This window comes from Athene cunicularia, assembly GCF_003259725.1.
Source record: "Athene cunicularia isolate RWA chromosome 26 unlocalized genomic scaffold, athCun1 chr26_part2, whole genome shotgun sequence".
Classification (NCBI taxonomy): Eukaryota; Metazoa; Chordata; class Aves; order Strigiformes; family Strigidae; genus Athene; species Athene cunicularia.
This window is the reverse complement of record NW_020799137.1, coordinates 2,313-13,959: the sequence shown is the minus strand read 5'-3', so window position 1 is coordinate 13,959 and position 11,647 is coordinate 2,313. Positions and strand designations below refer to the sequence as shown.

The 11,647-nt window shown below is 58.2% G+C and overlaps 1 protein-coding gene across 4 annotated transcripts in view; it reads left to right on the top strand.

Annotated features, from left to right (window-relative positions):
- Window positions 1-11,647, top strand: part of FGD2 (FYVE, RhoGEF and PH domain containing 2) — a 13,963-nt gene that overhangs the window by 1,201 nt on the left and 1,115 nt on the right. Inside the window, exons 1-17 of one of the 4 annotated variants that reach the window (XM_026864395.1) lie at window positions 568-1,149; window positions 3,201-3,468; window positions 4,124-4,204; window positions 4,712-4,860; window positions 5,270-5,426; window positions 5,561-5,699; window positions 6,259-6,317; window positions 7,126-7,284; window positions 7,682-7,774; window positions 8,087-8,166; window positions 8,245-8,275; window positions 8,384-8,476; window positions 8,700-8,825; window positions 9,545-9,691; window positions 10,002-10,145; window positions 10,283-10,540; window positions 10,674-10,882. In XM_026864395.1, the coding sequence (XP_026720196.1) occupies window positions 1,085-1,149; window positions 3,201-3,468; window positions 4,124-4,204; window positions 4,712-4,860; window positions 5,270-5,426; window positions 5,561-5,699; window positions 6,259-6,317; window positions 7,126-7,284; window positions 7,682-7,774; window positions 8,087-8,166; window positions 8,245-8,275; window positions 8,384-8,476; window positions 8,700-8,825; window positions 9,545-9,691; window positions 10,002-10,145; window positions 10,283-10,513 (2,022 nt within the window). In that variant the 5' untranslated portion in view covers window positions 568-1,084 and the 3' untranslated portion in view covers window positions 10,514-10,540; window positions 10,674-10,882. Of the gene's footprint in view, window positions 1-567; window positions 1,150-3,200; window positions 3,469-4,123; window positions 4,205-4,711; window positions 4,861-5,269; window positions 5,427-5,560; window positions 5,700-6,258; window positions 6,318-7,125; window positions 7,285-7,681; window positions 7,775-8,086; window positions 8,167-8,244; window positions 8,276-8,383; window positions 8,477-8,699; window positions 8,826-9,544; window positions 9,692-10,001; window positions 10,146-10,282; window positions 10,883-11,647 lie in introns of those variants that run through there. The other 3 variants (XM_026864394.1, XM_026864396.1, XM_026864397.1) reach the window with 3 other exon arrangements.

Sequence of the window (11,647 nt, the reverse complement as noted above, 5' to 3'; positions counted from 1 at the left end):
GGGAGGGGACGGGGCGGCCAGGCCAGGGCTCGGGCTCGGGCCGCGACAGGGAAGGGGGCAGGCAGCGGGGCCCTGGGGGAGATGCGGCGTGCAGGGGCAGTGCCCTGTGCTCTCCGCAGGGGTTGGCTCCAGCAGGACACGCTCGAGGAGCTCCCCTGGGGGGCCTGCAGTCCGTCCCGCACAGCCAGGCCCTTCGGGCCTGCTCTCGGCCCCTCGTGGCAGCGGGACTGCTCAGACTGTTCATACGAGGAGCGGCTGGGGGAACTGGGGGGGGTCAGTCTGGAGAAGAGGAGGCTGAGGGGAGACCTCCTGGCCCTCTGCAACTCCCTGCCAGGAGAGGGCAGAGAGGGGGGATGAGTCTCTGGAGCCAAGGCCCCAGCGCCAGGCCCCGAGGGAATGGCCTCAAGCTGCCCAGGGCAGGGTCAGGCTGGCTCTGAGGAAGGATTTCTGTGCAGAAGGGGCTGTTGGGCGTTGGAATGGGCTGCCCAGGGCAGGGGGGGAGTCCCTGAGATCCCTGGAGGGGTTGAAGAGTCGGGCTGAGCCAGTGCTGAGGGATCTGGGGGAGTTGGGAACGGTCAGGGTGAGGGTCATGGTTGGGCTGGAGGAGCTTCAAGGGCTTTTCCAACCGTGATAATTCTAGGATTCTGTGACTCGTTGCACAGCCTGCAAGGGGCACCTGGGCTCAGCACGTGGTGGGACACTGCCCACCCCATCACAGCAGGTCAGGCCTCCTGCCCATCCCCGCCACTGCTCTGGGCTTTGTTATGCTGCCAGTTTGGGACCCATGGCAAGGTCTCCCCCAAACAGCCAATTCCCAGTGTTTTCACAGTGTTTCTCCTACTTGCAACCTGCTGCACTTCCTCTTTCCTTTTGAGGACAACCCAGAAACAAGCTCTCCTACCACAGAAAGGAGGAGAGCAGATGGTCTTTGCGTTGTGCAAATCCTTGTCCCCAGAGAACATCCTGGGTCTCAGAAACACCTCAAAGCAGAGAGGGGGAGAGAAGAAGGAGCTGCAGCCATCAGCAGCCACCCTTGCAGCAACTTTACACCCAGGACCCGCTCCCAGCTGGTGCAGCCAGTGCCATGCAGGGAGAGGCTGATAACCAACAGAGTGTGTTGAACCTGGTGGCTGTGTTTGAAGAGCACTGGTAAGGAGGGAGGGTCCTGGGCGCTGTGGGTGTTTTAGGGCTCCACGTGGCGTGGGTTTTGGAAGGAAGCAACCCACCACGGAGGTGGTTTGGAGGCTGCAGAGAAGCTGACTAGGTGATTTGCTGTTCTATAGCACTTGGATCTGCTTCGGTGTCTTCCTCCTGCTGCAGGTCACAGGCAGAAATCTGAAAACCTCGGTGGGATGTGACTGACTTTGCTGGAGGTTTCAGCCCCTAGCTCGGGGTTAGGTTGTGGCATGCTTGTTCCCCCTGCGCTCAGCACCTTTGCAGACAGCCTGGCTGGTGAATGCTTCTTCCCCTGTTGCTGGGGAAAAAGGATTTTGGTTTACAAATATGTAGGCAGAGGTCTTCACTGGGAATTAACTGCTTGAGTGTCTGGAAGGATCCGAGCCTCCAGCACCAGTCTCAGACTATCCAGCTGTTTGCAGCAATGTGGTTTCTAGGAAAGGGAAGAGAAAGCATCACATTAAGAGGGAGAGCAAGTTTTTTGGGGGCTACATGGCAGCCCTGTAAAACAGTGCCTTCACTTGGAGTGTGAGCTGGGACCCTCAGACAAGTGTGTGCTGGGGTCGGAGCAAGGGGATTTGCCTTGCCTCTGGGGTAGAAGTAATTCTGAGGTTTGGGGCGAGTTGTTGCTGTAGTCTGTGCCTTAGTTTCCCCATCTGTTGAATCAGCATACCAAATCTTGCCTTTCTTTGTATCAGTGAGTGCTCTCAGTGAGCCTTGGTGGGGCTGGGTGGTTGGGCGGATGACTTTTGCAGCACTTCTAAAGATGGTCAGGCATGAGGTTTCCTTCTGCTCCAGGAACTTCGCCTGCATCTCAGCTGTGTGCTTTGCCCTGGACTTTGTGCTCTGCCTGGCTCCAGAGCAGCATGATTGTCCCCATGGTCCCACAGTTGAAATTTGGCCCCTGATGCTGTTGCATTGGAACCGTTTGCAGCATTTGATCTGCCTCCATTTTGCTGCTGCAGTGTGTTTGTTGTTTATCATGAAGCATGAGTTCAATTTAGAGGAAATAAAAGTAACTTACAACTTTCAGAGGAAGCTGGGGAACCTGGAAATGAGCTTTCTGGAACAGAAAACAGTTTAGCCCAACTCAGCACAAATAGAAAGAGAGAAGTTCCTGGTCAGATCTCAGCAGTGGGTTTAGGCTAGGAGGCACCTGGAGGGACAGATAAAGCCAGTCTCTCACATGAAGGGTTATGCCAGCCCCCCTGGGCAGGAGGGGGTGCATGGATGGCTGCAAATGCACTCCTGAGCTGACAGACACATGCTCACCAGCATGGGGAGGGACCTATCATCCTCTTCAGTTGAGTCTCTGCCCCTCCAGTCACTTCCCATCCTCAACTCTGCGGTTTTATGTTCACTTTCATCCTGGTTTTCCCCTCCTCATCTCACTCCTGTCTGCAGGCCACCAGTGGATATCTTTCCAGTTTCTGCCCAGAGCAATTTACCGCAGGGGCCAGCTCTCAGGAGACACACAACTCGCTTGCTGTCATCTTCAGGGCCTGTGCCCTTTGTGGTTTCTCCCTCATACCTGCTCTGAAAAGGGAATCTATACCAGAAAAGGGAAGAGAAAAAAACACCAAAAGCCTAGTCCTCTACAAAACCACCTACACAAGCCCTCCTCTTGGCTGACCCCTCTTGGCTATTTGGCTTTTAAACCCTCGTGCCCAAGGCTGCAGGCAGAAAGCAAAGGGCAGGGCTGTGTTTCGGGAAATAAGCGGCTGTGTGTGGGATAAATGGCAGAGTCGTGGTTTTCTAGAGCGGGACGGGGACTGACCACATCAGCGGGAGGCACTGGGAGAAGAGAGGCCAGATCCTGGCCCCCATGGGGGATGTATGGGCTGTCAGACCCCTGTTTGTATCACCAGGGTGGTAGCAGAGCAAAGCGGCATCAGTGCTGGGGTGCTGCTGTGTCTTATCGCCTTCACTTGGGGGTGGTGGGTTTAACCTGGGCCTGGGAGCTGGGTGGGCCCCGCTGCGCTGGGGAAAGGGGTGAACTGATCCCCCTGATTCCTCTGTGACAGGGCCGGCATGTTTGCCTGGAGGGACAAGCAGGCTCCACATGGCCAGACTACAGCAACCAGCCAGCCCCCACAGCTTCCAGCATCCCCTGCCAGCCAGAGCTTCTCCCAGACAGCTGCCAGGCTCCAAGAGGAGCAAGAGAACAAGGAGGAGGAGCAGCAGCAGGACCAGAGGAGGCTCAGCTTCAAATGTGTCCGCTCTTTCCGACACAAGATCAGTGAGGACAACTGGAGGAGGCGGCAGGGCCCAGGTCTTGAGCCTGGCAGCAAGGTGAGCTCTGGAGGCTGGTGGGTTCCTGAGCTCGAGTGGGGAGTCACAGGGGCTGGATCGGAGCTGAACTCTCTGCTGACTCTGAGCAGGTCCCTGCCCTGCAACGGGCCAGTGTGGGTGACAGAGACATGGCCCTTTCCCTGGTGCTTCGGGCATAAACTCCCCATGGCCAAGTAGATCCGAGCAGACCTCGTCTCTTCCAGCTCTGATATAACTACGCCATGGGGGTCAGATGCACAGGTGGGCCCAACTCGCTCCATCCCAGGCTGTCCCCAGGGCTGTGCTGCCCTGTGCTGACTGCAGGCTCCTTTCTGCAGGACTGCATTCAGTTCCACGGTGCAATTGTAGACTGTGGCGTTAACCCACCCCCACCCTGCCCCACTCCCAAGGATCAATAGCCCTGTATTGTGTTGGGAGAAACAAGCACAGAGAAAAAAGTGACCCAGCAGGACATGAGCCAGGCTTCCCAACTGTCCCAAACCAGCTTTGATTTCACTGCATGCTTTGTACAGATCCTTCCCTTGCTCTCACATGAAGTGAGGTCCAGTTTGATGCTGGTCTGTGGTCTGTCAACACTGGGGAACAGAGCTGAATCCCCTCAGGCTGGTGAGGGTCACGTGTCTACCCACAAGACTGAGCTCTTCTCCCCATGCAGGAACCAGAGGAGAAGAAAATCGCTCTGGAGCTGCTGGAGACAGAGCAGGCTTATGTCAACCGTCTCCACCTTCTCGACCAGGTGAGCTGGGGAGCAGAGGGCCCATGCAGGTCTGTGGAGCAATAGCCCTGCTGTCGTCTGCCCCCACCAGTACAGCTCAGCCACCCCTCACTGACAAGCTGGGCAGGACCGTGGTGCAGCTCCACACTCACCAATTTTTCTGTGGTCCTTGGTAGGGCTTGAATCCTGTGGCAATGCCTTGGGCTCAGTTCAGGGTACGTACAGGCCAGGGATTGTTGCCTGGAGGTTTTTGGAGAGAATGAAGCTGTACAGATGAGAGCCACACTGGACTGATGGTCTTTATGGCAAGAGAATGGGTCTGGCCTTTGCCTTTCCTACACCCCACACCTCCACGGGGCACCTTTGTCCTGTCAAAGCCTTCCATCCCCCTGCTTCTCTCTTGAGGCCTGGGATTTCCCTCCTGCACAGAGTCAGGCATTTTCCCCAGGTGGTGGCCAGTCTCAGAGAGAGAATGGGATCCTCAAGCCTTTTCCTGATCCCTTTTTATTCACCCCCTCTTTCTTCCAGGTATTCTACACAGAGCTGATGAAAGAAGCCAAAAACGGGAAGACGGTCCCAGAGGAGGTGGTAAAAATGATGTTCTCCAACATCTCCTCCATCTACCAGTTCCATGCCAAGTTCTTCCTGCCAGAGCTGCAGAAGCGCATGGAGGATTGGTGAGCTGCAGGAGCTGGGGGGAGGATGCCTGGGTTGCTTTGCCAGAACGGGGGAGCAGTGATGAATTTGGTCTCCCATCAGGACCAGAGCTCAGCCTGTTTTGCTCTAAATGTCTTTGTGCTGGAAAGCACTTTCCTAAAACACTCCAGCCCAGATCAGGGGATTTCTGAAAAGAGGGGTGACATCTCAGGTGGTTTAGGGGTGTGCCCAGGCACAAACAGCCCAGACTGGGTGCGAGCTGAGGACATTCCCATTCTGGAGGGCAGGAAGTTCTGTGGGAACAGAGCAAGTTGCAGTGGTAAAAAAAACCTCTGTCCCCCACTGTGCACAAGCTGCCCCTTTGCTTTATCCCTCGCTGTCTGCCCCGCTGGACTGAGGGAGCTGCTGGTCTGTGCTTCCCTCCTGCAGGAGCTGCAACCCCCGGATCGGGGATGTGATCCAGAAGCTTGCACCGTTCCTCAAGATGTACGGTGAATACGTGAAGAACTTTGACAAGGCCGTGGAACTCATCACTGTCTGGTCAGAGAAATCACCACCCTTCCAGGAGCTCATTGCTGACATCCAGGTAATAGGCTGCAGCAGGGTGGGGGACCATAGCAGTGCTCCCCAAAACCTCCCTGCAAGGGGGAGGCAGCAGAGGGTGGGGGGAGCTGCCTCAGTCACTGTTTCTCCTTCTCTCTGTGTGTTGTCTCTCCCCAGAAGAGGAAGGTCTGTGCTAACTTAACGCTGCAGCACCACATGCTGGAGCCTGTGCAGAGGATCCCGCGCTACGAACTCCTCCTCAAAGATTATGTCCGAAAACTACCCCCCGAGTCCCCAGACAAGGACGATGCAGAGAGTAAGGGCTCCACCGGGCTGTCCCCGCTGTGGGGAGTGGCAGGGTGGGTCTGTAGGGGAAATAACAATGCCTGGTGTTGTACACGGGCATCAGGATACCTGGATTCTCTCACCGGCTGCCCTGTGCCCTTGGATAAAGCTCTCAGTCTGACCCTCTTCTAGGAGGGAAAGGGGTTAATCTGCCCTTCCAGGGTCTGTGGAGGTCAGTGGGGAAGGGGGGTGGGTCAGGGTAAGGATAATCCCTCCAGAGCATCCCCCAGGGAGCCCTGCAGTGGCCGGGGGAGCTCTCAGACCCCTACGGACAGCAGCAGCCCCCAGTCCTGCTGGGATGGAGGGACAAACGAGCTGGCTGGCTGTCCCCCCAGGACCCGACCGCGCCACGCCGCACAGTCCAGCCAGACCCAGACGCTTGTGCAGCGTTTCAGGGCCATTCAGGTTGTGTCCAGGGGAGGGCAGCATCCACCACACGCGTGTCTCCCCCGTGAGGGAGAGACCCAGGGGTTTTCTTCCACAGCTCCCTACCAAGTGTTTAACCTCCACCCTTTCTCTCCTCGTTGCAGAGGCCCTGGAGATGATTTTTATGGTGGCCAAGCACTCAAACGCAGCCATCGCCGAGATGGTGAGTGCCTGTCCCAGCTGGCAGTGCTTTGCGGGTCACGGCACAGCAATTTGAGAGATTTCCTCATGGCCTTAGAATCATAGAATGATCCAGGTTGGAAAAGCCCTTGAAGCTCCTCCAGCCCAACCATGACCCTCACCCTGACCGTTCCCAACTCCCCCAGATCCCTCAGCGCTGGCTCAGCCCGACTCTTCAACCCCCCCAGGGATCCCGGGGACTCCCCCCTGCCCTGGGCAGCCCATTCCAACGCCCAACAGCCCCTTCTGCACAGAAATCCTTCCTCAGAGCCAGCCTGACCCTGCCCTGGGCAGCTTGAGGCCATTCCCTCGGGGCCTGGCGCTGGCTCCTTGGCTCCAGAGACTCATCCCCCCTCTCTGCCCCCTCCTGGCAGGGAGTTGCCGAGGGCCAGGAGGTCTCCCCTCAGCCTCCTCTGCTCCAGACTGAACCCCCCCAGTTCCCCCAGCCGCTCCCCAGCAGACCTGTGCTCCAGACCCTGCACCAGCTTGTTGCTGTGTGACCCAGTGGAGCACAGCCCTGCCCTGAACGGGCCAGGAGCACTGTGGGTTCAGTAGAGGAGATTAGACCCTGCCCTTGATGCCTGACCCCGTCACCCTGAGCCTGGGGAAGTGATGTCTGCAATGTCAGCCATGATGTGACTGGCTGCTCAAGGCTGGGAGCTGCTCTTAAAGATCAGTGTGGGGTGAGAGAGCTGTGCTGCCTCTCCTAGTACTCAGGAGGTGGGATGGAGGGGTGGCGAGGCTGTGGCTGCTCAGCTCCCCACACAAACAGGTCCCTCTGTCTCCCCCAGGAGCGGCTGCAGAAGCTCTGGGTGGTCTATCAGCGGCTGGGCCTCGAGGACGACATTGTGGATCCCTCCAACGAGCTGATCAAGGAGGGGCCAATCCAAAAAATTTCTACCCGCAACAAGAGCACATCGGAGAAGTACCTGTTCCTGGTGGGAGCTGGGGTGCCTGGGGGAAGGGACCAGATGAGATGGGATGTGGGGAGAGGGCCAGCACAGCCTGGCCGGGGTCTTGATGGGTCATCCCTACACAGAGGGTGGGAATTCAGAGCTGGGGTTCTCGTCCCCCCCAGGGCAGAGCACCCTGTCAGGACATGGTTGGGAACGTGCTGATCCCCTGGGCACAGCAGCCCTTGCCATGCTCCCAGAGCGCTTCACCTTTGCAGGGTGGGAGAGGTCTGGGGCAGAAGCAGTCATCTTTTAGGCTGGATTCTTCCCAAGGACCAGCTCAACTCCAAGGTGGGGGGCAGGGGGGGTGAAGCACCCCTAGATCCCAGGGGAGCCCCCAGCTCTGAGCAGGCAGGTGCTGAGCTCTGACCAACAATCATCCTCCCTTGCCCAGTTCAACAACATGCTGCTGTACTGCGTGCCCAAGGTCATCCAGGTGGGCGCAGAGTTCCATGTCCACCTCCGCATCGACATGGACAGCATGAAGGTCAGACAGGCACCTTGTCTTTGTGCTTCCCCCAGCCCCTGGTTCCTCCAAAATACACCCCACTTCGGGGTGTAACGTGGCCACTGCCCTGCACTTCCTTGGGAAGGAGAGGGGAGCTGGGGCCAGGGGTGGCTTTGTGGGTGAGGATTTGTTGATATGCTCTGATCCAGGTGAAATCTTGTGCACGTAGGGTTTGAGGGGCTGAAGGGCTTGTGCCTGAGGGAAGTCCCTGTCCCCTGCATCATGGAGGAAGGTTCCTGCATGCTGGAGGTGGGTTCAGCTACTCCACACCCTTTCTTCGGTCTCTCTCAGGTGCAGGAGCTGAATGACATGCAGTTCCCTCACGCCTTCCTGGTCTCGGGAAAGCAGCGGACGCTGGAGCTGCAAGCCAGGTAAGGGGAAGGGTGATGGTCCTGCAGATCCTCGAGGAGGAGGGACAACGGCTTATCCATCTCCCTTTTTGTACCCAGGTCTGAGGAGGAGATGAATGCCTGGATCAAGGTATCCCCGAGTGCTGGGAGAGGTGGCCCATCTCACTCAGCCCAGCTGGGTGCCCTGTGGCAGGGGCAGCCCCTGCTCCTGCCCCTCCAGCCCTGCCTTCCCCTCTAGGCTTTCCAAGATGCCATTGACAGGAAAGAGAAGAGGAGTGAGACCTTTAAGACAGCAGTCCATGGGCTGGAGATGGGCACCCCTGCACTGAAGGTAACCCCCCTGCGCTCCCCACGCCCTGCCTGCCTCCAGCACCCCCTGCACAGCAGCTCAGGAGAGCCCACCTTGCCGTGCCTCAGTTTCCCTAGCTGAGCAGAGCTGGGAGTAGGCTGCGGACGGGGAGAAGGGCTGAGGACAGGAAGGGTTGAGAGCAGAGGGGCTGAGACCACCCAGACCACGACTAGCCAGCCCCAGTGACGCTGTCTCCCACCCCCAGGCAGAGGAGCTGGGCCGCCGAGCTCCTCAGTGGGTGCGGGACAACCTGGTGACAATGTGCATGCGCTGCAAAGAGCCCTTCAACGCCATCGTGCGCCGGAGACACCACTGCCGGGCTTGTGGATACGTGAGTCACCCCGTCCCTGCTCTCTTCCCTCCCTCACGGCCTCCTCAGGTGGCTGCTGCGGCAGGAGCACACCTCTCCTGCACCTTGTACCCCTTTCCCTGGGGAAAAATCCTTGGGATTTTTCTAAACTCCCAAGACAAAGGGGGTATTGGTACTTATTGGTATTAACAGATACCTTCTCAGGCTGGCCAGAGGCATTCCCATGCAGAACTAATAAGACAAGAGAGGTTACCGAAGTGTTACTGAATGCAATCATTCCCTGATCCGGAGTGCTGGCAGCAAGACGTAATGTTGGTCTCACATTGGGGATAGTGCGGAGTTGTGAATTCTAGTTGTTGTACATACATAGATGAAACAGGAAAAATAAATGTTGATTTAAGAATAATATTACAATAAATAGGTATTTTACAGGAGATACAAAAGGATGATACTTCTTTAGGCTTTGAAGAAATATGGAACAAGCTTACTTCATGGCTGCCAAACTTCAAACAGTTCAAACAATTACTCATATTGATCACAAGAATAGCTGTGATCATTATAATAACTTGTTTGACAACTCAGTGTCGTAACTGCTACTCACGATACAGCGAATTCATTTAAATGAGGGATAGAGCTATAGGCTCAGGGCTGCTCCTGCCCCCCCAGCTCCTCGTGGCCTTGTCCCCAGGATCACCCAGCCCTGCCCCAGTCTCACCAGTGTCCCTGTCTGGTGGTTGTAGGTGGTGTGTGCCCACTGTTCAGACTACAGGGCCGAGCTACAGTACGACAGGAACCGCCTGAACCGCGTGTGCCAGGAGTGTTACATCTTCCTGACGGGCCACGTGGTGCTCGAGGACCGGGAGGGGAAGCACAAAGGCATCCTGGAGGTGAGCTCTGCCCGTCCTCCCTGCTCCTCTCTCCCTCTGAGCGCTGCCACCCGCCCTGGTCCCCCTGCCGGGGTCACTGTCACAGCCGGAATGTGCACCTGCCCCAGGAGGGGTGGGAGTCTCTCCGCAATCGGAGGTGCCGGCTAACGGCCAGGCTAGGGGATGTGCTGAGCTCCCTCCCTCCTGCTCTGAGCCTGCCCGTGGCTTGGGGGGTTTTGTGGAACGGGCAGGGAATTCCCCAGGAAATGACCTTCACTCGGTGCCTCCCCACGGGGTATTTAAGGGATTTGTCTGTTGGGTTTTTTGTCAGAAAGGAGCCGCTGAGGTATCAGGCAAGAGTTTGCTGTGCAGTTCCCTGCAGCTGCTGGACAAGAATGGGAAGGGGGGCACACGGGGCTGGTTCGTGATTCCACAGGATGATCCCCTCGTGCTGTACATCTACGCAGCTCCCCAGGTAAGGCCTGGCCTGGCTCCATAGAATCAGAATCACGGGATCATTCAGGTTGGAAAAGACCCTTGGGATCATCTATCTCGCAGCACGTCCCGCTGTGCCCAGCCCCTGCCTCCCACCGCTGTCTCCGCTCTTGGCAGGACGTCCGAGCCCACACCTCCATCCCGCTCCTGGGCTACCAGGTGAAGGACCTGCCCCAGGGCGACTCCCGCCACCTCTTCCAGCTGGCTCAGTCCCGGCAGCTTTACACCTTCGTGGCCGACACCGAGGAGCTGAAGCGGCGCTGGATGAGGGTCATGGCGCGCTGCGCCGCGGGGATCACGGGCCCGGAGGAGGGCGAGGATGCAGACTCCGGCGAGGAAGCCGACTGAGGCCGTGCCCACTTCCCGCCCTGCCCGGTGGGTCAAACCTCCCCCCTGCCCCTCCTGCCTTTTGGGTTTTCATCAGGAAAAGCCCAAGGCACCGGTACGGTTGTCACTGCATGGACAAGCCAGATCCCCCGTCCCCTCCCTCCTTGCTCGCTGCGGACAGAGACGTTGGAGGTACCCGAGCCGTGAGGGGCACCAGGGGGTTTTGGGGAGCCCGCGCCCCTGCGCCCGCTGTGCCGACAGCTGCCGCCCGAGGGCAGTAATGGCTCAGCCTTGAGCCGAGCCTGGCCCCGGCAGGGGATGGTGCAGGGGGGATGCCCAGTCTTGTGAAAACATCTGTGGAATTGAGACTGTTCTAATAAATCCTACCTGCAACCCTCCGTGCGCAGTCTGAGGAGCCTTTTTGGGGGTGTATTTTCCAGAGCACCCCGCGGGATGGTCCCCAGAGCCCCACATCACCTCACCTGCCACCAGCCCCAGCCTGTAGCTCACCCTCACCCAGCTCAGGGACCCCAGTGCTGGATTTAGGGTGTCCCTCTCCCAGCCCATCACCCCTCCTGGCCTCACACTGCTGCGATCCCATGGTGGGGGGGTACCCCTTAACCACAGACACCCCCAACCTGCATCCCCCTGCCAGCCTGCGCTCCTGCCCTCCCCAGACTTTCCTTGCACCCATCCTGCCCACGGGCACCTTCCACCCTTGTTCCTCTCTGTCACCCATTTCCTTGGGGGGAAACACTCTGGGACAAGGCTGGTCCACATGGGTGGTGCTGCTGGGGAGACACGGGGGAATTCCCCCCTTCATCATCAGCATAACGAGCACCCCTGATTGTTTCACCCACTGCTGCAGGCTGCAGCCCCATGTTTCTGCATCTACTTTAGCACCCAAAAATGTTGCCCGGGCAGAAGTTGCCACCTGTGGGCTGGGGGAGCCCGCTGGCCGTGGCAGGCTGGGATCGCTGCCTGCACCTGGGTCAAGTACCAGCTCCGGCCCACAGCAGCTTCAGGGTGTCACGGCGGGAACGGGCCCGTGGGGAGCGGGAAGGGAAGTGAGGTGGGGCCTGATACTGCAACTGAGGGCAACACTCAGGGGTAGGATCGGGACTAAAGATGAACCACGCTGTCACTGCTTGGGGG